The 26,525-nt window shown below is 31.0% G+C and overlaps 1 protein-coding gene across 9 annotated transcripts; it reads right to left on the minus strand.

Annotated features, from left to right (window-relative positions):
• Positions 1–26,104, minus strand: LOC148614101 (uncharacterized). 9 transcript variants are annotated; one of them, XM_088587937.1, is made up of 10 exons: positions 26,044–26,104; positions 19,506–19,572; positions 17,756–17,941; positions 16,642–16,705; positions 13,792–13,953; positions 13,355–13,464; positions 12,477–12,814; positions 10,709–10,786; positions 7,561–7,778; positions 1–6,180 (listed from the first exon to the last, which is right to left on the minus strand). In XM_088587937.1, the coding sequence occupies exons 3-10, from the start codon at positions 17,824–17,826 to the stop codon at positions 5,659–5,661; spliced, it is 1,563 nt and encodes a 520-aa protein (XP_088444063.1). In that variant the 5' UTR covers positions 17,827–17,941; positions 19,506–19,572; positions 26,044–26,104; the 3' UTR covers positions 1–5,658. The 9 variants fall into 9 exon arrangements, with proteins under 9 accessions (XP_088444063.1, XP_088444061.1, XP_088444068.1 ...); XM_088587935.1 differs by having other exon boundaries at positions 25,980–26,100; XM_088587942.1 differs by lacking the exon at positions 26,044–26,104 and adding an exon at positions 22,084–22,104.
• Positions 26,105–26,525: the final 421 nt, after the last annotated feature.

Below are 26,525 nucleotides of genomic sequence, written 5' to 3' on the forward strand. Positions count from 1 at the left end.
TTTCTTGTAATGTTTAATAATTGAATACAGTAAACTGTGGCAAATAGAGAAATAAAATTCTCTCTCTATTCACAATCAGAATATCTCCTTACTGAGCACTTTCAAAAACAGTAATCTATAAACAATACACACTTGGGAGTAAATAAAAGCAGACATTTACAAATCTGAAAATCCTGGAATTGCACCTATTTATTGACTTATATTTCCAAACAAAGACCTTGAATGACACATATATTTTGATGCAACATTTGAAAATACTTGAAATTGAAAATGCTCATGAAGATATTTGATAAATTTATTTTGATTAGTAAAGAACTAAAATAATTAATCTGGTCAGGGCAAAATGTTTCATTAAAACAGTGAATAATAAATAAAAAAATCATCACACACAAATCATACACTAGATTCTCCTAGGCAAAACTTCACACAAGTGTGTACTGTAGTGTCTTAAGGTGGCATGAAATACTCAAATGGCTGTTGGGGTAATTAACATGGCACCACAAACCAAACATTTTATAATCCTTCCAATTGGTGGTAAATTTTTAAACGATGTTATTTCCATAAAAAGTAAGTTTAAAATAAAAAAAGATGGTCAATTTTTTTTCCAATGAAATTTGAATATATATATCTGAAACACATTCAATTATTCAAGAAATAAGGTATTGATCATGATCAAAATCACAGCTTCAGGTTCAATACAATGTCATTCTAAGTATAATTTAACACACTTTAAAAAAGTTCAGGCAGTATGATGAAGAAGTCTTATATATGTAATATGAATGGAGATAACTTATTATAAATCTTCATCTCCATGATCTTACATAGGATATAAGAGTCCTGAAGGACATTTATATACCTACAAATGGTGGAAAAAAAAACATTCTGAATGTTTTTCAATATGTTTACAGTTTAACCAATATGAAAGGTTCCCCATCATCTTTAAAGAAAAGATTATCAGTGATCATCAGCAATAAGATTAAATAGTGGAATAGTATACTGTTCTACTGTTTACATAAAAATTAAATAGTTCAACAGGGTTTTGTTCACAAGCAGTGTTTAATAACATCTGGACAGTTTGTAAGAGAAGTTTCATCTTGTCATACATAAATATGAATGAAGGAGCGGATGATATATGTGGGAATATGATCAAAATTTAATTGGTTTACCCTATAACTGAAACTACAATGATGAAATGTTGTAACAGATTACCATAGGAGATTCCCTGTATAAAAACACACAAAAATAGAACATCACAGTTATTCATATATACAATTCTGTACAAATTGTCATGCCATAACATGCCTTAACATTCAAACGTGATACAAGATATAAAAATTTAATTAAAATTTCAACTGAAGCGTCAACATTAAATCTGCAATAATAAAAATATGAACAATTCTAACAAATGTCTATATAGTGCTAGACTATCCAGCATACATTCACAGATGCCCTACATAAGAAAAACCTACAAATCTCAAACAACATGGGAATGGAATGGCATTACAGCATCATATGCTGTTGGGGAAATAAATAACACACAAAGGGGGATAACTCTTCAAAATCTCTTTAAAAAACATTTATGCATTTTATCTTCAAATGTAACATTGTAACAATGTTAAATAACTACAAGTATCAGACTATGAATAATAATTTCAAAAATTTTCATTCCTATTTTTTTTTTAATGTTCATTCCCTTAAGGAAAATGTTTATTTTCAAAATTTTAAGTGAATTTTTAAAATTTTCTTACAGCAAAAATCCTTATGATTGTTTACTTCCTGGTGTACCCTATATTCATAAGAACATTAAAAAAATTTAAGCACAGTGAACCTGGTTAACATGTAAGTTCAAAGTCGTAACAAATACTCCATAAGGCATTGTATGTTAATAAAATGGCATATATCAAGTTGAAATAGCTACCAAGTATGATATACCAGTAACTGAAATATACATTCAAATATTGTATGCATAGAAAAGGCTGGAAAAAATTATCATTAGTGAACTGAACATTGCTTACAGCTTTAAAATAAAACATACACTTTTTATAGATTTTACTGATTTTTTTTCATTTTTTCATATATTGATATATTTGATAGGCAAACATCTTATAGACAAATCATTATTTACTTTTCTTACCAGTATAATGCCTGGTAATGAAAATGTGTTAAGTTTCAAACTAAAGAAAGCAGATGAAATTTGTTGAGTTTGTCACAGGAAGGATTTCAATTAAAAGCAATTTTTCATTACAGAAGAACATTTATCAAATTGAAAATATTTTGTTAAAGTTTTCTATCTTGCTGTAGCACATGAATGCTCTAATTAATATTCTAAGCTTTCAGAATGCATCAAAACATTGAATCTAAATTGTTTGATTCGTAATCTAAGTGAACTTTGGTCCATTTGAAAAAAATCTTTGCTCTATCTTGGCAAAGGCAGGGTTGAATGGAGAGAAAAAAAATGCAAAATCTGCATATGACATTGAACAGAATGAGTAATTATAAAATGATACATACTCTCTAAATCAAAATGATACATACTCTCTAAACCAAAATGAAGTTATTTTGATTTAAAAGACACAAAATAAAAACGAACTAAGAATGAACAGTACATAAAATATTGCACTTAAAATGTCAAACTAATACACGCAAAAATGAAAAAAAAATAAACATGATTGAGCAAAACTTGGATTGAATAAACAGAGACAGTTAAAGCTAACATTTAAGGACTAGTATTAATATTTGCCATGAATAAACTTCACCACTACTGCAATCTACTTACAGGAACAATATTTTAAAAAAGACAAAAGTTAGCTGGTTTTTGAAAAGTGAATACTTGTAACTGGGACTCATTTCATTTTCTTTAATGTCAAGCTGTTTGATACAGAATAAAAATCTATATAGTGTTCATTTTTCATCCTTTGCTTACTTATAAAATAAAAATTAAAATCAAACACAAGTTATTGATTAAATTAATACTTATCAAACTCTAATATTTTGAAAGTAAAAAAATTCTGATACATCTTTCCATAAAATAATTTTTAAGAGGAGATTTAATATTAAAAGAAATATTGGTACTAGTAAGACATAATGGTTCAATCCCTAGAAAGCTATGCAATGCAATAAGCTTCATTTATTAAGTAGCCGATCTTTCTAATTAACATAAAATCAATTAATTCACTATCAAAAGGATTTAATAAGGCATTATTTCCTCCTGATGACAGTGTATGGCAAAAAGTGAATACCTCGGTGATGGCACTAAACTTTAAGATATCCTTGAGCTAAAGGTAAAAATTTGGTCAATACTAAATTAGCATGACATTGGGAAAATTTTGTGCCATTTTTTAAATTTTTTGTATCCAATCTACTTATGTGCAGTCTTAATTTTATAATATAATAAAAATAAACCTGCTGGGAAATTTCTCTGTTTACTGAGTGTCATTCTTTGGGAAACTATTTTGTACAGAGACTTGATATAATGCCTCACTTTTTACCATGTACTGTAACATTGCCACGGGATGACTTCAAACTTCTTCAACCCAATGCAATTGCTCGAAAAAATGAGGAAAGGTGCCTTATTTGAAAATCCTAAAATAGATATGGAATACAACAACTCCAAATATTCTTTACTTTTAATATTTAGCTATCAGTAAGGACGACTTACAAAGAATATTTCAGATTACTTCCTCAAAGGTGATATTATTTTTACAGAACTAGTCATGTCTTACTCAGTTGGAGATAACAAGAATGTGACAATCTGATTTCTAAGATTTGGAATGGCAAGCTTAATGGCATGTTCATGTCTCTTTTTACTTCACTAAATTTAAAGAATTTAATACCGAAGAAGCACTAACATGTTTGATGAACCAGTGCATGCAAAAGAAAGTCTTGTAAAAAATGAATCTATCACGGACATAAATTGGAACCCAACTTAATAGATTTTTTTTTTTAAATGTATACTATCAAAAGTAACTTGCTATCAAAAAATTACAACTAAGAGTGAGTTGTGTTTATAAAAATATTAAATAGAGTGATATTTCAAATTGCTATAAAATTCTACTGTAAAGACAAAAAAATCTATTTAAGAAGGTAGACCTAGGGTAATGCACACAACTCTGTCAAATCATTGGAATGTTTGTATTCACCATTTTACATCAATCTCAAGTAAGCTTCAAAGTAACACAGATATATTTCATTCTGTCTCGAAGGAAGCTTGAAAGGCTTTGGTAAAACTGAATATGATACAAGCATATAACTGATTTCAAGAGTTATTTCCCTTACCCTAGGTCTACCTCCTTAAATGCAAAAATCAAGCAGCCATATCTCATATTCATATTACACTCTCCGGATTCAATATGTCACACGAAGCCAGTATGTTAAACAATGATGATTATGATGCTGACAGTGGTATAAAAATATAAATAGCTGCTTCACAGTTACAATAATCAAATAAAATTTTAAATTTATAAGCTTTAATAAAAACAAAAAGCCTAATCATTAGTAAAACCATATTGGCAGTACATTTGTTATTTTGAAAAAAAAAATATATGGGAAAATTTGATTAAACCAATGTACTTGTGTTATGAAAACTGAATTAAATCAATGTACTTGTTTTTACTGACAATCAACATTTCATAATAGGGTGAGGTTAAGTAATATTTAAAAAAATTCTATTGTTAAAAAATGTATCTTGTATCAATAATCCAGTCATTTTAGTTTAGGGTGTTAAAAATATTTGATTTTTCTATGCAATTAAATTTGAATACATAAACATTAAAAAGAAAAGTAAAAATACACGAGGCCATTGGAGACAAATAGGAGTGCATGGATTTCATAACATACAAGGGAGGTAAATGTTTCTTTTAATTTGCAAAAAGAGTCAACAAAGTCACATTTAATAGACTGACTCTGCATATACAACTGGGTAGAAGTAATAAAAATCTATATACTTAGCAACTTAAGATGCTTTTATCAAACAGAGCACTAATAAAGAATATGTAACCACCATATCGATGCTGGTGATGTACATGTACTTAACTAGATCAAATTGTATAAAAATGAGAGGGAGGCACCACAAAGGTTCATATTATAATAAACATTGCAATTCTAACTAATTTAAACAGTCAGAGAATTTCCATGTTAATATCTAACCGAAAGCATAATTATCTCCCTTTTTAAGAAGGCAACCTCTCCCCCATATTACATTGTTTCCCTTATGTTGATCTTCAGTCATGCTTGTCTAAAATTTAATTTAAGGTTTAACTTTGATGTTTGCTTTAAAGATTATGCTAAAAAATAAAAAAAGTATGTTTTTCACCAATCCACTAAATATTAGCAGTAACGAGAGGGTAAAAATTATATAATTACCATTCATATTTAAAAATATTAGAAAAAAATAAGACTTCGTAACTAACTACGAGTTGCAATTAATAAAACGAAAATAAAACAATAGAATTATGGAATTCATTGATACAGATTGTCTGTTTTAACCTGTTTAAGATACAATAGGACTTTCATAAGGTTAAGAAAGAGAGACGATAAACCTGAGACAGAGAAATTAAAAATATGCACTGAATGGCCATTTAAATGTGATACTTTAAAATATAAATGGATGTAGTAAAAATACTGAAAATATAGTTTGTTGCTGTCCTGAGTTGACATTTGCTAAGATTCTGGCGGTTCGCCATATTTATGCTCTACGACAAAATAGCAGATTTCAGTATCTCCTACTGCCATGTCTTCATCAGTAGTCTCCCTTGCTTCATGCTCAGCCATTTGTACATCTTCTATAGTATCACTGTGTATAATGTCTCGACTAATCCTAACAGCGGGGGATCTAACAGGTTCTGATGCTGGAGATTCACTACGACTGGTATCAGAAAAGACGCTATCTGCATCAGACAGTATACAAATATCGAGTCCAGCACCTTCTGATGACGCTTTTGTTACACTGTTCCCTGACGATTTAGGTTGAAGCACTTGATGTTGATGATCTCTCTCTTCTGTAATTTGATCTTCGGATGACTGTTGTTCTAAAGACGTAGAAGCATTAGGACCTAAAAACCAATCTGACCTTTGTCGTAATCTTTCTAATTGTTTACGTTTCACCGAATTAAATCGACTTAGGCTAGGTCTTGGCTTGATTTCAGCAGTTTCATTAAGGTTATCCTCCAATGATTTTGGTCTCTAAAATAAAGATATAACATAAAGTACATGTTCATTTATAAGCAGTAGATGTGGAACATTTTATAAGTGAAATGCATTCACAATACTTGAGGAACAAGTACTGTAAATATATCAATTTTTACAGTTGCTAATTTGTGCGAATTCTGGTTAACATATACATAATAACATGGGTATCAATTATCATAGTTTGAAAAAAATTATTAGTCTCATCCATGTTAATCAAAGTGCTGTTAGCACTGGAGGGTTTTGATCCTCGTGAGAATAGTACCATACATAGTCAATTTCAAAGATTATATGATGTAGAAAAAAACGTCTCAGAATGTGATGACTCTATTCACTACACTGCTCCATTGGATCAAATTGATACAGGGAAGATATGTAAATGTATAGAAAGGTCTGAAAAATTTCCGATGTTAGAACTGTCAAATTTGCAAATGCAAATTTTTGGTCTTTCCCTCCGCGGGACTCAAACTTGTACTGCTGTGACATCTATGTCAACACCACCTGCACTAAGTCCAGCACCCTAGAGCACTCGGCCAGCTAGGCTATATTAAAATATAGCTTTCGCTGGCCGGGTCATAGAGCACTCGGCCAGCTAGGCTATATTAAAATATAGCTTTCGCTGGCCGGGTCATTCCTCCTCATAGGATTAATCTAGGCCTGTAACTTAGTACATGATGTATGGTAGTACGGGACAGTTCATTTAGATGTTATTATGTAGGATAAAGGATCAAATTAATGATGCATGTCACAACAAATCAATATTATACAAACGTCTCAGAACGTGACGACTCTATTTGCTATTATTAAGCTGAAACATATTTACTGTTTTTGGTAGAGATATTGACATACATATGTTTTACAGAGCCAACCAAAAAGCAGAAATTAGTGATATCTGAAGTAAACATACGATAAAAAAAGAACTGTAACAGTAAAGTCAGGATTTGAAAAAGCAGACTTCTTTAAAGCAGAAGATAATCAGGTATGGATATAAAAGGAATTACATTAGACTATAATTTGTGTAGTGTTCAGAAACAGTAGGAGAATTCACCTGATAGACCAGTGTCAAAAGGTATTTGACATGAAGGATCAAATACCCAAAAATCAAATTCATGGGTACTTTTTTCCCCCGATTTTCTGTCCACCATGAAAATAGCAAAAATTAATATACCGTAGAATTAAACACATATGAAGAAGCATTGTGAAGTGCAAAATAAAAACCTTAACACTATATAGAGCTAAACAAGGTTTCATTTCATTGTTACTATTTCATACTAATCTATTTTTATAAAACAGTACTGTTTACAACACTTCAGCTTCATTCATTTTCAGCCTTCATATTTTTCAATAATTACAATTTACATTAAACCATGAGCTTACTTTGTTAATGAGTCCTGGAGATGGTACCAATGACACTTCAGGTGCAGAGATGGTAGAGACAGCTTGTAGACGGGCTGCAGACTCGTCACGATCGGGTGCTATGTAACGCCTCAGTTCAGGACTCCCACCATCAGACATTTTCTCATCATCTAGATCATGTTCATGTTCTCTTTGTGAATGCATTTGTGACATTTCATAAAATCCTTCTTCGGATATTGCTAAAAATTAAAAAAAAAAATTTTGTAATTGTACATTGTGACAAGTTTTCTGTGTAAATCTAACAGCAAATATTACATCATTGGAGCTTTAAATTATTTCCTTAACTGATCAATATAAATATAAGAATTTAAATTCACAATTCTTAAAAATAAAAATTCATATACAAACAATCATCTTTTTTAACAATTTCAAAAAAATAAATAAGACATCACAATTCCACATGTTAATGTCCTTATCGTAGTTATTTTTTATGTCCTGCACTAATAACCAACCAAAGTTTAATAAAACATTTTTAAATTCTGAACTTAAAATCTTGTAATAAATCAACTCAACTAGGAATACACCCAACTGAAGGTAAGATTTAAAAAAAAAAAATATGTGAGTAATGGTTCTCTGTTGATACATCGCTTTCAATCAAGATAAAAGAAAAATAAACAAAATCCTCAGTAAACAGGTAGTTGTTATCACTTTTTTCCGAAAATGACTGCCACCATATGGCATACCTACAGAAAGAATGCGTTAAGATGTGTGGATGGACACACAGACAAGGGTAAAACAGTATACACCCCTCTCCCCCACAGCTGGGATATAATTAATGTTTTGTTCTGAAATGTCATCTTTTATATAAAATGAATGACATTCATCTACTAAAGGGCACAATTCACTACTTATACCATTCAATGATGTCCTTAAATCTTTCATTCTAAAAAATTCAAGTATATGCAGTCAATGCCAAGAAATGTCATGTGTAAATTTAGTCTATCCTTCCATAATGAGTGGTTCAAATTACTTTTCCACTCGATGATGTAAAATTTAGATTTTCAACATGTGAGCTTTAAAGGGCATGTTGAAATCTAAATTTAACCATAAAGAGAGAAGAAATATTTTAAATCAAGAATAGGCTGAACAAGAATTGGTTTCTCCCAAAAAAATCCGTAGAAAACTTGGAAAATATGAGGGGGCAGGAAATCTCTCACAAAATTTATCACTGCACTGTAGTTATAAAGTCACATTAATTTCTAATCAGTGAGAAACATTAATTCATCAAAATCCAAACACTTGGACATTTCATTATTCACATTTACAGTGCCACCACACAAGCAAAAAGTGAGAAAATGGCAATGATCTGTTGTTGAAGCTGTCATCATAGTTGTTTTATTTTATTTATCAAACAACTCCAATAATTTTTAAAACATAAATGCAAAGAGTCGAACTCATACACTTTGACACCAGTGACCTGCCATCTTTCATTGGAATATGTTATAGACTGCACTGTACTTCTACATACTTTATTTACATCCTCTCTTATATAAAAAATACAGATTAAATATCTGCAAATAAAAACCGGTACAGAAGCGTCAACAATGGGACAGTTTACATACATCAAAATTCAAGTACAACGTGAAAACAGAAATCAAAGATAATCTACATTCACAAGGAACCAAATAAAATAGATAAAAACTGAACAGTAAGAAATCAAGATGTAACCACTAGCAATACAAACTCCACCCAAAAAATATGGAAGACTGCGAGTGACATCAAGTGATTCAAAAGGGTAAGCATGTCCTGCTCCAACAGCAGCACCATCACATTGCAAGTGAGTATATGCAGGTAATATTCTAGCAACAATAATAGCTCCCCACCACAAGTCTCAAAGGGATCCCATCAAAAACAATCCACATTGAATTCAAAAAGGTATCATGATATAAATAATGCAAAAATGATGGAAAATTATCAGAAATAGACAAATTAATTAGATAATCAAGTCACCAAAAATACAGGAAAAACCCAATTATATTTACATTCAACCCATAAATAAAATGTGGAACTAATTATCAAACAATGGAAAATACAATAAAATTATCTTTGACCATCTGAAATGTATGAGAAAACAGATGCTTATAAAGGAGAAATTAAGAAGCTGATAAAATATTATCTGAAGATTTTACTGATACATAAGGCTCAAGCAATACCCTAAACAAACTAACACACCCAAAGCAAAGATGACTAAAAAAATAAAATAAAAGATAGCTGATTCTGATGACTAGCAAATAGTTCTTAGTGCTCCATTACAGCCAATTACTGAAAGATATTTTGAGGCTATGAGAAAATAAAGTCCAGCTGTTCAGTTTTGCTAATATCTTATTGCCACAAACATAACACATGTACATTTGAAGAAGTCCAAGATAAAATATCTTAGGCTTTCAAAATACTTTTTCCAAAAGTAACTTTTTGTTTTCAACTCATAAGCTTAGTAGTCTTATAAACCAGATAGTCCTGGCTAATTGACTGTTTTAAGTGCAAACTCATTTAATTTGAACAATTGAGTAATACTAAGTTTTTTTCAAATTTTATATGACATTGATAAAAGAAATAGAAATTTCAATTAAAAAAGTTGACAAGCAAATGTGTAACAAGACTATATCTATATGTGCAATACACCTATGAGGCACTATTAAACAATAACAAAAGCACTTTGATTGGAAAAAAGTACATTAATACAATGTAACAAATGAACTGCAGTGTAATTTCTTTAAAAAAACTATATATGGACACAGGCCTATATGCTGTGGATATTCAAATAAGCCAAGCATGTCTACATGAACCTACAATGTAATTCCCAACGTGCTGAATACAGAGTTGTACCTCCTATCTGCAAGACTTGTCCCTCATTGGAGCAGGTAACTTGAATTAAAGAAATTGGGCAAAATTACTTTATTTAATTACATTTTTTCAATAAAAATTATCAGCTTAATGACTTAAAATGTGAAATTTTAACATGAAGTATGGAAATAAATCACTGCAGAAAAACTGGAATTTTGCAGCAAAAGTCTTTGCAAGATAACTGCTATCAAGAGGATCTAACTCTGCAAAAGGGCGATAACTCCAATTGCAGCACGTGGGGGTATTTTATATTGTGCTTCCTTACCATGTTTCCATGGATGGAACTTGTAAATTTGTGCCTCACGACACAGGAACAAAACAAACCGTTTAAGTGCTTCTTCACCTACAGCATGCCATAAGTAAAATTACATGCAGTTACAATATTAATCACTAAACTACTGAAAGCTAGGTGTCTCTCACAATAAAAGTTTCTTTTTTGGTAAAGGTAAGAATTCTGGGGCATTTCAGACTTTTTGGTCAATTTTAAAATTGCTGGTTTTTAACCTTTTCAGAAGATAGTGTTAAGAGTTCAATTTAGAAAAGTTTCACTTAAATATATTGCACAGGAGAAAATGGAAAGACACCAAGCAATAAAAATAAAATTTAATATATAGGATCTTGGATCAAGTTGGATGTCAACTAACTTAAGTTACATTGAAACTTTGTTTGGGTAGGAAAATTTGCCTGCTAAAGCCAGGTGCTTGATTCATACAAAATGCATAAAAAATACATGATAGACCTATTTGCATTTCTAATTTATCATTTATTGGCAACTATATAGTTACTCCATTGTTCTTACTTCCTAATATTTTCTATTTCTGGATACTACTATGATATTAAAAAATATCAGCAATTTTCAATGACAACATTATGTCAAAACAACTGTGATGACACTGATAAATAGAATAATATTAATGTTGAGTGTCTCAACAGAACATCAAATCTTGCTCTATCACTGTGATATTTTTTGTTTTGGTTTCAAAACTGCAGTTCTTCTTGTATAGATACTGGTGTAGCATGGATTTCTGACAATGTTGCCTTTGATTTATTGCAATGGAGTAAAATATGCTATTCTTATATAATATAATAGAATAATAAACTGTACTTGAGCCCACAATATGCCATTTTATTAATATATTTCATCAAAATGTTGTATGTCAAATTATGGGAACATTTTTTGAGTGGTTAAAATTTTAATGTTTTTATATAAAATCAATGTTCTGGGTATTGATTTCCATGGTTTTAATACTGACAAAAAACTATTCTATTATTTTTATTAAGATTAACTTTTTGACAGGGTTTTTAGTTTGTTGCTAATTACTTTCCTTGAAAAAAAAACATAATCACGAAAAAAAAATTTCTGCTTTTTTGGATATCATAGTTTGATATTTGATTCCATTCTCATTAATTCATCAATACAATGGATAAAAAAGTTAACTATTTTCACTAAACAGAGCATGTTTTTATTTAATTTAGAATTGTCTAAAAACAAAATGATTTCTTTTCAAAAACTCAATTGTTTTTGTCCAATAAATGCTTTTAGTTGGAAGAATATCCATGAAAATGAAGTACCTTGATCAACTGTTATTTACATTGTATTTAAACAATTTAATTGTGTAACACTTTTGAGGGAATTAGCTTGTTATAAATGAACGACAACTTATAGTTTTCTCACTCACAAAGAGTAAATGTCGTAAAATCAGCAAAATCCTACCTAAACAGGCAAATATTGTTCGCATGAAATTCACTTGAATTTCACATCAAATTAACATGATTTTCACAAGAACTTCACATGAAGTCTTGATTTACTCGAATTTCACATGAACTCTGTCACAAAGTTTATTTGCTCAATTTAGGTGAAAATCATGTGAAATTTGCGTGAAAATCATGTGAAACAATTTTGCTGGTGTAAATGAACTTAAAAAAGCAGCAAATGGAAAGTATGGCAAGTTAGACAACAATAAGAAAAAAAAAAAAAAAACATGCATAGAAATGAGCCAAAACAAACATACAAAATCTAACTTGACACTTACGAGGGAGAGAGTCCTCTGGTGGTGGGTAAACAAACTGGTACTTAAACTTTTCACGAATTCTCATCTCCGTTCTAGTGATCTCAGCAAAATATTCTATATTCTCCTGTCCGAACATACTGGCTACACCAAAGTTTTCTATAAGCAGTTGCATAATTCTGCTAGCTTTTTCTACCATAGCAGGATTGGTAGCACACGTATGGAACATACTCCCAGCAACACTACGTGACAAAGCCTCGACAGTCATGAAATTGACATCACAATTGTTTATCATAGTAAACCATATCCCATACAACAATGAAATTAGTTGTTGATGGCTTGGCTTTAATGATGCTATAAATCTGAAAAAATAGGATTCATTGGTTAATGGATGATGAACAATGTACTAGATGGTGGTGCATCTACCAAAATGACGGGAGATATTTCATCTTCATTGCTTATTGTCCAGAAGTATTTTGGAAATAAACTGTTGTAAATTCAATTGCGCACTATTGCATGCATAAAACTTCATGATTTTGTCAATTATTGATGAAATTTAATCTGCAATTTTTATTGAGTAAAATTTTACAACTGTAATGTTAAAAGTTCCACAATTCATTTTATATTGATGCGATTTTTAAGACAGCCACATTTTTTACAATAATAAAACATCCTTAAGATTTCTGAGGTGTTAAAAGTGAAGAGAGTCTATAATATAACAAGAATGGATATGGTAAATATGTAAGAAACAAAACCCGATCGGATGAAAAATGTCAGCTGAAGGCCACTCATGGGTCTTCAATGAATGATGGAAAAACCCCCACACCATAGGGCTGGCTGCAGCTGGCCCCAAAACAACATTATATACAGTACAACAGTACAGTTTCCCCTATAAGTATTACTTGTGTACTGCTTCATATTGTTCCATCTTGTGTCCTAATGCCAGCACTCTTAGTAATGTCTCCTCACCCTCGGCAGTAAATATTCCACCAGGCAGTCGCAGTAAAAATTTCTGAAATAGAGATTTCCGTTCTATTTTGCCTATTAACTAAAAATAAATTATTCCTGCTATAATTTCTTTTTTTTATTTTCCTAAGCATCTTTCAGCTAACTGTGTTCATCATGATGTTAGTTTTTTTTCCTTTTCATGCATCAAATAGGAAGAAAAGATTTAAGAAAGACACGTTTTTGTGCATCCAAATTGTACCACCAAGTCATTACATTATAAAATCTTTTCAAAGCTGCAATCAAACTGTCACATACATAAGTTAGCCTTCTAAAGTCTTCCATGCATACAAAATTTCTAAAGTACTAAACATAACATCTGAGACATTTGTACCTTTACTACTGATGCTAGTGTGTATAAATTATAATTCTGGAAGATCACAGGTTTGCCCTCAGAGAGTCTCTTGACGATTCTTCGAGTGTCGGCAGGATTCCCAGGACGACGGAACAAATCAGCTGTACTCATTCCCTCATTGGCTATGTAAACCAACAACTCCTGTAAAAACAAGAAATCTTTGAGCAATGTCTCACAAGTGATACATCCGCTTTTATTCACAATACAAGGAACATAAACAAAGTCCGCTGTAAACAGGAAGTTGTTTTGAATTTTGTCTGAAAATAGATCTCACCATATGGCATACCTACAGGGAGAATGTTTTGAAATTTCAAGCAACTGTGAAGAGTATTTGCTGAAAAAAAGTGCAACAAAAAATTCAACTTTCAAAGTATAAAGTAAAAAAAATAAACAAAATCCTTAGTAAACAGGAAGTTGTTGGCAAATGGCATATCTACAAAAAGAATGTGAAAATTTCAAGCCACTTTGATGAGTAGTTGCTAAAAAAACTGTGACGGTACAAAGTGTTTCAGAAACAAGGACACATGGAAACACTGACAAGGGTAAAACAGTATACCCCATCCCCTTCATAGAGGAGTATAAGACATAAAATGATTAAAAATTAAGTAGCACTCCTGCTAAAAATCATGAAAAATGTGATTCATGGGTTAAAAGCCTACATATTTTTATTTTTGATATTTTGTTTGAATTGCCATGGTAAGCAGGAATAAACATTCAGTTTGTCATATAACCCGTGTTCTTAGGAGATAAAAATTATATAGAATGCACTGTAGATTTCAAAATTAAGGGAGATATCTCTGTAAATGACACTCAAATACAATAGAATCTATTGGATTTTCAACATTCATTATCTCCTAAGAGCAGGCATATTTGAATGAGTGATTACCCTTTTCATAGTATATACTCATAAAACAACTTAATTACAAAAATAAAAATATATAGCCTTTTTTGGGGTGTATCACATTTTTCAGATTTTGCATGATTCTTACAAAGACAGTTACTTAAATGTTATTTGTAGTTCTCATTAAGGAGATGGGTTAACAAAAAATTGTAAAATAGAATTATAATACCACAACAACACTTATCATCATTACTTTGGTTTATTTAACAGTTTTTCTATCAATCAATCATAATAAATTTAAATAAGTATCACTGAATTGTTCTTCCTTTTTTCTTTTGTTTTGTTTTTTGATTTTTATGGCTGTTACTCAATTTTTTTTAGTATATCACCACTAAACATAAGGGACTAATTGGGATCCTATTGTTCAATTAAAGTTTTCAATAAACCATTGTTTTATGTACCTGTACCAAAACATAAATTTATTTAGTTGTAGTCTTGTCTTCTCTTGCTACTTCTTATTACTTTTCATCATACATTCATCTTTACTTCGGATTTTAATGTCATGGTAGTCAAATGCAACACATTCATTAGAATTATTATAATATTGGAGCATGATTTTACACATTTAACATCCACAAATCATAATTTAATGATTCAGATTATTTATAACAAGTTTTTTTCTGGCTGGTAGGTTCTCTTTGAGAAAACCAAGTGATTTTGTATAATTTGCTTAGGTACTGTCAATTAGTCCTCATTCCACAATTCAAATCATCCCAAACAGTAAAATAGTAACATTTTGATAATGATCAATTCTAAATATTTGGTTTTGAGTCTATTAAAAATTTTATTATAAGAAATGTTTTTTTTTTAAGAACAAGCTATTACATGAAATATTATGGTTTGGGCCAGTTTACACTATTTGTAAACTGCTTAAAAAATTAGAAACATTCCTTAATAAAATATAGTAAAGAATTTAGCCCCATCCACACCTGACTTTATTTATACTTCTTTTACTGAAATATAAGGATGTAATTATTATTTTGAATGATTGGGGATTTGTAACATTGTGGTTATTTTTTGTCAGGTCAAAGTTGGCAGATACTAGTCTTGTGAAGATTAGAAAGCATAACAGTGACCTCTTCTTTTAAATAACCCTTAATCTTTCGTAAAGTAGACTAGGACCCAAAGGCTGATTTTTCAAGTTATATAGACTGGCAGGACAAATGACCCATATAAATTAAAATCAGATTCTAATCTAGCACTTTTTCAGTCATCATTTCTGAAGCAGTTTATCATCATTGTGAACTATTTGCCAATTGGTATGTACACAAAGTACATCACATATTTATGTAGATCCTCAACAACTGAACATCTTATTGAAAAAAGTACAAGTACTTCCTGTTCACTTTGATGACCCAGATCATACATAATTAAAATCTCACTAAGTGTCATCCTAGATTCAGTCATTGACCTTGATATAAAATTTTACCCAATGCATGTAACGGAGAATGTATACAGAGTTAATGGAGCAATCTCTACCGATACCTTTCACTATACATATAGCAACCAGATGAATTTCAAAATGTCATTTATATTCACTTTGAGGAATTCTTGTATTTTTTTTTCAAAAATACATGTATATTGTACATTATATAAAGTAAATAACAGTTTGTCAGTTAATCAAAATTCTTAAAGTACAAAACTGATTTCATGCAGACACTATTTGTTTATGTATCTTCTGAAGGCCTTTTAAAGTTAATGTCTTGGGTCTTGAGCCATTTTTCATGGAAACCAATATGGGAAAGAGATTTCTTTTTACCTTTTAATTACCACAAAAATAAAAATTATGAGAGAGGTGCCCTGTTATTTTTATTTATTGATATGACAATAAAAATGGTTAATTAAGGAACTTCAAAAGAAACAAAGGGGACTAAGAACCAAGTTATTTACTTTGTGAGGCCTAATTGGTCAATACTTTGTTTACTTACCACAAGAGAGATGGGGATATATCCATTCTTCAATGCTATATGTAATGGAACTCCAAACTTAAGTCTGAAATAAATAAAATGGTTTACTACAAAAAATGGAACACAATGGAGCAACTACCGGGTATATAAATTAGGTTTTGGGTAGGGAAGTATATTAATACGCACAAGAAGACTTCAGTGTCAAGAAACAATCCATGACAAATAATTGTTCCAATTGCAAAATTTCAAAGGAAAAGAAAAAAAAAAATTCAGGACAAAAGAGAGTGAAATCCAGAAAAAAATATCCTAGCCCTCCCCCAATCCAAAAATATATCCTAGTCATCCCCCAATCCAATAAAATATCCTAGTCCTCCCCAAACCCAATAAAATCAAGATTGTTCAATCATTACAGGATAATTAATTCCAAAAGAGTAAAGAGGCAATATACAAATGTGTGATTACAAGTGCCACTGAACATACACGTGTATATGTAAGTTAAGTACATGTATGTACTACAACCATGGTTGAACGTCCAAGATTGTTAGGTAAATGCTATTGCAAAAGTCCTGGACAGAAATTAAGGAACTGGATCCTGGACCACCAGTAATTTAAACCCCGAACAAGGAAGTCAGATCACAGATACAGTGATAGAATTCAAGGTACACAACACAAAAGTCAAAAATATATTTCCATATTAATATGATGAATACAATGTAAGTACTTCTATATAGTTACACATTATTTACTTTACTGAATGGCCAAAATTTCGTTTGTTAGTTGATATATAATTTGTGGATTTTACTAGAGCACTGAAGTTTACAGTGGAAGTTTTAAAATTTGATTTTTTTATCAAAATTTGAATTTCCAGTTAGGCCAAAAAATATGTCTGCTTCCTGCTACCCTGCTGTCCTATTTTTATCTGCACATTAAGTATTTTATGATCATTTTGGTTCAAGCACCATTAAATTGTAAACTGTTTCCCTATTTACTCTATGTAAAATGTTGTTAAAAAAAAAGAATCCCTACCTATCTACCATATTTTTTTTCTTTCTGGTAGCGGGAAACAAGACTGTTACTTTTTGGCCTTAGACTCAGTATATGTATTCCCTCCCTTAACAATAAACCGGTATCTTACTTTTGACGACGCATGGCCTCTGTACTCCTATCGGAAACACAACCTCCAAAAACATTCCGAAACATGGCCATATTATTTCTTCACCATCCTGATGAGTACTTCATTCTCCGCGCCACCTCATTGTTTAAGGTCATCAAAATAAAAATCTTCTCAAACAAAGTGGTCACACAGCAACCACAAAACAATCTACAAGTATAATTATGGAAACAATTGGTGATCCAGCAAACAAGTTCTTAAAACAATAAACTGAAAAAAAAAAATTGGGTTTTTCTAAGCTCATCTAGTATTTTTTAAACTTAATCATGAATTCATTTCATATACTGGTACTATTACTCATCAACCAATCAGTGATACAATATATTGTCAAGATACTTTGCAGTCAAAAATAGGAAATAGCATCATGACAAAAAAATTGCAATATTATGGTTTTTATTTTTCATAAACATGTAAAATCAACCACAGGATAGTTTAGCAAGATTTTTAATAGCAACAAAAAGACTGATTGTGATTGAACATAAAAATCATTTTAATCATATGCTTAATTTAAGGCCATGAAACATTTCCATTTTTCATGACACTATTGATCAGCTGATAGGCAAACACAAACTACACTTTTTACTGATTGTTGTCATTTAAGGAGGTAGACCTAGGGTAAGGGACATAACTCTTGTAAATCATAAGAATGTTTTTATTTTGCATATTATATCAATCTCATGTAAGCATCAAAGTAACAAGGATTGATTTCATTCTGTTCCAAATAAAATCTTGATAGACTTTGGTGAAATTGAATACGATACAAACATATCACTGATTTCAAGATTTATGTCCCTTACCCTAGGTCTACCTCCTTAAGGGGTACTTTTATGAAAGATGTTTGTGAACCCTAAAAAGATTTCAGAATTAGCATATAAACATTACTTAGTAGCACTTGGTTCCAGTATGAACTGAAGTATGATGCCTTAAAGTACATAGCTTAAAATATCACTAAACAAACAGACGAAAATAAATCAAAGAAGGTGAAACACAACAAAAGCATCAGTGTGTAACTTAAATACAAAATAATAAATACTTTCATAGACCACTTTCATAGGTCTTCAGCAAGTGTAAACACACCTCTTAGTATGCCACGAAAGGCCCAATAACAAAAGTAATAAAATCCAAGGTAACAGAATGATAACAATTCCCCAAAATCAAACTAAAAAGTAATATAATGACACAAAGACACATTAATGACCAACATCTCCTGACTATGGACCGATGCATTTAATCAGTGGAGGGTTAAACTAGTTTTATTTCGGACTTAACCATTGACCTTATATGTAAGGTCAAAAATGACCTGAATTAACAAACACACACACCATAAAATTCACTCAATATATCCAATTCTCTCTATGGAATACCTCAACATACACACAAAATGAGATATCCAGTTAAAGAATGAAGTCTTTACACATACAGTAAACATACTTAGTTTTGTGTGTCTTTTTTTTTTGCTTATTTGCAATATTTAAATGAGTTGTATTTTAGTATCTAAGTTATATCCAAATGCCAACATCAGCTCTTTAAATCCATTCTTCTGACACAAACTTCATCGTAAACTTGGCGCGAAGTACTATTTTTCCATTTTGTTCATTTATTTGCTGATGACTAGTATTAGCAAATTTTACAAGGCTACCACCATTTCTACAAGCTACCACTAGACAAGTCATACTTATTTTCATTTCCTTCATTCAACAAATTTACAGCTTACCTCTAAAACAGCACAGACTTCAGTCTTCCATGCTACATACTTCTCATCAATACTTCAGTGGTAAAATCTGCAATAAAAAAAAACAATTGATATCAACATAATTAAATTTCAAAAACTTTATTTGTGGCTTCACATTCAAGTTTTGATGATGCTTTATCTAAACTTTTTCTTCACCAATAAACAATCCAATCTATACCACATTAATGCACCACAAATGTACTGTAAGGTACCTCCTGACAATTTTCTTCAATCAATTTTTCTCATAATTTAAAAATCTCCCCCCTTTATCCTCCACTTTGAAAATTATAAACGTATATATATATGTCACTTCTTTTGCCATACTAAATATGTATTCCATATAAGTTCAATGGTTTAACAAAATTTATCTTCTATTTTACAAATCCCTTCCACTTAATGTTGAATATATCTTCATATTTGCTTACATTTCATAGATGACATAATATAGATTTATACATTCCCTTTAAGGCAGAATAAGATCTTAATATCCTATATTTGTATCTTATAAAAATAACAGTTTAACCTATTTGTTATTCTTTGTTTGCTTTTATAAATTGCACCTTTCATAGATAACCCTGTTTTAAAACCATGTACTCGTTTTTACCCTTTCTTTTTCAGAAAAAAAAAAACACTTAACTAGAGTATCATAATCTTTGTAAGCATCTACCATTATTCACATGTTGAGAAATTGCATGAATTTACCAATATTACAGGCTTCAAACTTCAATTTTCAAACAATAACAAAACAATGGAAAATACAATGTAATCCACTTCACATCAAGTATAAAGTCCAATATCATGTGATGCTACACTCTGCTACAAGTAAATGTATGTTACATGTATGTAACATTATCTATACGACTTTCTATGACTCACACATTTTTCTCTAGGACACTGAGGCCAAAAAAAAATATGTGTGATTACGGTCACCCGACCGACCCTCATTTTATCGCCATGACCCTCACTTTTTTATCTACAATTTTCTGAAATTCCAGAAATTCCTGCTTTTTCCGTCACCAGTACCGGTATTTATTGTATTAAACAACAATGGCAGCCAAAATTTTTTTAAAAATCTGACCTACCGACCCTATTTTTTTTTCAGCATGTGACAGTTAACACACACATTTTTTGGCCTGTTGTAACAAATGAATATAAATGAATTCTAATGCTGATACAAAGTGGAAATGTTTGGCTACACAGAACCAATTTACTTATCCTAAATGCACACCTTACTGAAATATTCCCTTATCATTTTTTCTAACCAATTTTAATGCACCACTGATACCCATTTTTTCACCATGCATAGCCTAAGAACAGCAGAAATTTTTACACTACATTACAGGTACATTTATAAGAAGAATGATTGTGATAAGTATATCAAAGAGACAACAACCCAACCAGGATGAAAAATGTCAGCTCAAGACATCCATGGGTCTTCAATGAACTACAAGTAAACACTCACACCACAAAGCAGGCCGCAGCTGGCCCCAAAACAATTTTATACACAGGTACAGCAAAATAGTTGCCTCTATATACTAAAGCAACATAAAGTAAACTGAAAATGAAAACAAAACAAGATATACAGAGGCCAGAAATTCTTGATTTGGGACAGGCATAAAAAATATGGCAGGGTTAATGTAATTTGGCGTCATCACAACTCTCCTCCATTTAAAACTGGCCACTGTGGAAAAATATTACATAATTAAACATACCTATGTATGTTCAAAATTTTTTGTTATAAAAATAATAATAATGAAGTCAATCATCCCTTTAACTGGAGATAAACAAATGAAAATTAATATCATAACATTATACACGTATGTTAAGGGTACAGTTTACCTTAGACAGTTGAAACACAAAAATTTGCATAGTAAACAAGTTAAAAGAAGTTGAACATATCAGTCTGTACCTGACCGAACTTGTATACAAATCCATGAATATTGTACATAATGACCAACTTCCTCTTGTACTCAGAGAAATAGTTCTCTGTTGTTATACATCCTGAAAACTTATACCATAAATTAAAAGTGGAAATACAGGTACTTGATGTGTCAAGTTATGAAATTATTATTCTAAAAGGTGAGGTTTGAGTATCGTCATTATGGATAAAAACCCATTGGTTTATCGCAATCCTAAACCTTACCTACATACGTTTATTACCACATGGCCAATATATGACAATCCTATTAATTTTATGAAAAACAAGGTAATGACAAGAAAAAAAATAGTTTTAAATCAAAAAGCAAAATACATCAGTGAAAAGGGTATTTAAAGTTGTACTTTTGACAAAAAAATTTAAACTGTTAAACACTTTTGTTAAACATCCATTTCAGCACAGAAATTTCAAAATGATTCATACGGTATATAAACATTGAACAGGATCAGAAAGTTTACCAGACTAACTCTCCTTCAAGTTCAGTTAACAATTTCAGTGCGCAAATAATCATTCTCCAAACTTCTGATACTCATTACTTATAGGAGTACAACATCAAGATTTTTCCGTAACATAAGTTATTTTTTTTACAGCGATAATAAAGATGAGAACATTTTTCTAACTCACCTATTGAAATATATAAAGTGAAGAAATATTAACAAGCGAAATCCAAGCAGACCTTGAAAGTTTACCAGACATATACAAAATGAAAAATTCATTATTTAACCACAACAAAAAGTCCTTATGGCTAATTCATCAAAGCTGAAAATTTTTTAAATATACATTTTTACATACATCTGTAGGTCTAGGTATTGTTGACAATGTTTTGTTTAACATTATATAAAACACGGAAATACAAAAGCTTTTGGGGGTGTTAGTTGTTTAAATCTTTCAACTACAATTACTAAATAGGTCAAAGATACAATCCTAAACAAAAATGGCCAGAGGAGTATTTAAATCATTTTGGTGTGTCATTTCGTACCATTTAAATTAATTACAATATTATTACAGAATGTAATCTGTTTTAACATCATGTATTGGAGTTACCTCCCATTCCTCTAAAAAAAAATACCAATATAACCAGGTGTTTAACTTACAATAGTACTGTTAACAATCATTTACTGATACATGTAAATTAAAACCTATATTAAAGTACACGTAACTAAGTTCAATAAAAATTCTAGAAAATACAAAGACCTGCCAGACCTTATAGGTTAGTTTTGACTAGGGCTAAAAGAGATATGGAAATAATCTGTGAATTTCCCAACATATAAATATATACACATGCACTTGTATGTTGTAAAGTAATCATTCAACTACCTCGGAGTAGTCTTGTTATTTTATTTTCATAGAGGGTCTGGTGGATCATTTTAGGCCAATAGATATTTACTTGTGTTGTAAGTGCTCTATGTGGCTGGTGTATTTTTGTGAAGCATTTAAGGGGCTATTTAATCTCCTGATCAAGGAACATTTCAGTTCCTCTTTCCATAGGTACTTGTCTGGTTACAATCTTACTAAAAAATATTAAAAAACACAAACTTAAAGGTACACTATTTTTTGTCGATTTATAGTAAACACATCTTTTTTTACTTGGCCTCACATAAAAAAAATCAAGACACAAATATTTCCTACTTGCAGTGCTCAGGATGCAGCCATATTTCATCCTATTTTTGCAGAGTTACCTCCCGTAAGAGCAGGTATAATTTCGAAGTCTCTCTAATCAATGTTCGGATTCGGGTGCAGAAAAAAGAGGTAACTCGAATGAAAATGGAATCCCCAGCAGACAAACACAACAGTGTTTCTAAAATTTACAGGGTGTTTCATTTTGTTGGTAGGTTACATAAGGATGATTTTCATTTGTATCCCTGGTAAAGAAAATTTATGGCAGGGTCAGTAGAACGAGAAATTCCCTTTTGACTTTCGAGATTTTCTAAAGTATCGTCGATATTGGATAGAAAACCTTACGTGTTCCGAACAGACACCTGCTCCAAAGGGAGATAAATGTTGACAAAATGTTTGTCTGCAAGTCAGGAATATATAAATGTATACAACTGTTATACAACGAATCATCGAATCATAAAAACTGTACGTCTGTGAGAACTTGTTTTTAAACTGTATCCTCACATGTACTCATAAATCCCTTTAGTCTAAGGTTTAGAAATACAAAGCATTGTTGCCATTGTTCATGTATACAGTATGACAGAATATTTCTCAAATTTAAGCATCTGTTCCATAATGTACAAGTAGGGTTTGAGGTACAGTATGACATTATGACTTACATCAAATTTTCATCAAAGGGACAAATGAGGAGAAATTCTTGGATAAAGCAATGCTCAGACACAACCATTGACAGTAGGGTCAATAGATAAGGAACAAATTCAACAACAGAAAACATTTCTAAAGAACAGACACATTTTTTCAATAGATTAGGTCGATTTTTTTCTTTTATGAATAGTTTCACTATATTTATTTTCAGGCCTTTTCCAGCTTGTTATATGGTATGGGTTTTGCCCATCATTGAAGATTGTGTATTGACCTGTAGAAATTTAATTGTTCATTGCTTGGCTATAAGACTGTCTCACTGGTAATCATACCACTTCTCCTATTTTTCATACAGACAGAAAAAATTAATTAAATACTTGAAGTGGAAAAATATTGTGAAAAGCTTAAATAGTTTCAAACACTTAACCATACAAAGTTACATGTATGTCTTTAATCCTGATTCATCCTACATGTACGAGACATTTCTAAGCTTGTAAAAAATAATTCATGTAAATGCTATACTATTTACACCTTAAAATGTAAACACTTTCAAAATGCCTGTCACAATACTGTTGCAGATTAATTTACCGCTTCAGGCACAATTTACTGAGGATTATTCTGAACCAATTTTAAAACCAGCTACTCCAGAAACAACGTTCATGACGTAAAAAAACCAATGAAAATGAGTTTTCAGGTAACTTCAAATCAAAGCCTCATGAGTTGCAATTTTGAACACAATTATTATTTTTTTTTTCATTGATCATACTCTTACATACAATAAACCAAAACTGCAATGTCATATTATTTCCGACAAAAAAAAATTAAAAAATTATGTGCAATGTTTTGTTTATTCCAGACTATGTTTCAGGAGTTCAGAATACTAAACCGTTTTTCCTCCAACACAAGAAAACTCACCTCATCAATAATAAAGGCAATTTTATACTGCATGCTGTTGGTCAGATTTCAATATAGCATATTGACCAATTAAAATTATCTGTTTAAATAATACCTAGATTATTTCTAAACTGTTCTTGTAAAATTGCTATCACAACAAAGGACAGTATCAATAGAAACTCTAAAGAAGTCCATGTTGTCTGCTTCATACATGTAAGTAACAGAAAGATTTAATGATACTGCAATTGACAGGTTTGTTCATCAGTGACTTTGCTTGGCTTAAATGGACTATATCAGATATTTAACTTCCGCCTTTGTAAATAACATTGCGCCATTGAAGAGTACTTATAAAATATGTCTTGACCCATCAGGAATGTCAAAAACTACAACAATACCAGAATGCCATACAGTTTCTGAATCAGTCCATTACCTGAGAAAAAACATGTTTCTCTGTAGAAAGTTGCCCAATTTGTCCAGAACAAAATGACACATAATTAATCCCAAATAAGACAATTTTTTACCCATTAGTAGGCAAAGTGATGAAAATGGTGTTTCTGCCCAAGACTTACAACAGATCAACTATTAAAGATGTGGGTTTTCTTGTTATTCTCTGTCAGATTAATAATTTAAACAAAAGTAGGTTTATAACTACTCGGGTAGTTTTGATAAAAGCCAACAATATCACTGTTCTTGATGTTTGGCCATCAATCTAAATTTCAATACTGAGAGAACTTCATTTCAAACATTTAATCTACTTGTAAATTGACAGGCACAGTAAATTTTTACACTAAAACCATGTCCGGTCTCCATATCTCCTCCGAAGTTCATTGAACATTTTTCTATGGGGAATTATTATCATTTGCATGTACATGTATAACTAATATCTTTACTATTCTATAAAACAGTGAAGTGATTGAAGCAAGTATTTCCAAAATGTAAAATTTTGTGTTGATATGACACTGTTCAATATGCATTGTTTAGAATACAAGGCTCAAATCTGCCGAACAACATACAAGCTCAGACATCACTTTTCACATGAAATTAGTCAACCATATAATGAAAATATGTAGTCAGGACCACAGTCTGTAGCAAACACAGAATGTGACAGAAGTCATGTGTTTCTTAATCTGTTCATATAAGAGTTCACATCAATTGATTTGAGAATAGGTGATGTATAAAGTTGAAAGATATTGAGTTAATTAGTGTGGTCATTTTCAATGCAACAGGTTTTTGGTTATATAGGCATGAATCGTTTGACAACTGTCAGGAGAGATGAAGGTCTAGCTAATCGTGCCAGACATTTTTAGCATCCCTACATTTTGCAAATTCTCCGGCATTTTCATCGTATAACAAACATAACAGCATACCTTGGACATTACAATGTGCACGTTTTTAATACCAAGGATGCCCATAAATGGCTAAAATTAGCACCTAAAAATGATGAATTGATTACAACGCTCCATAGCCTTCTTGTGCCCCGGAAATGCATTTGATTTGATAGGGAGCAGTTACTGCACAAGGTCATATTATCGCCCTTTACTCGAACTTCCGTTCAATGAATCGTCCCAAGACCGAACGAACATGATTAATTTTATAGTATTACCGTCGTGCACGTGTGTAAAACAGAGTGTATATTAAAGTGGCGATATATCTCCTCAGAATAGTATTAGTTTGTCTAAATGGGTATCATGACAGTATAAGAGAAATTATGATGTACAAGCATATGCAAATGAAGCATTTCTGTACCCCCTACCACCCCACCCCGTACACCCTATACTTATAGATGGCTTATGTACATGTATCATGCATGTAAATGCATGCTAAAGGGAGTGTCAAACATATATCGGCTTCGTTCTGGCTTACATTCTCAAAACTGATATGACTCGTAATTAAGTTGTTTCATTTTCAATACT

Source organism: Perna viridis, chromosome 6 (genome assembly GCF_037379345.1).
Source record: "Perna viridis isolate PV_CMFRI_1.1 ecotype Kerala chromosome 6, ASM3737934v1, whole genome shotgun sequence".
NCBI classification, from domain to species: Eukaryota; Metazoa; Mollusca; class Bivalvia; order Mytilida; family Mytilidae; genus Perna; species Perna viridis.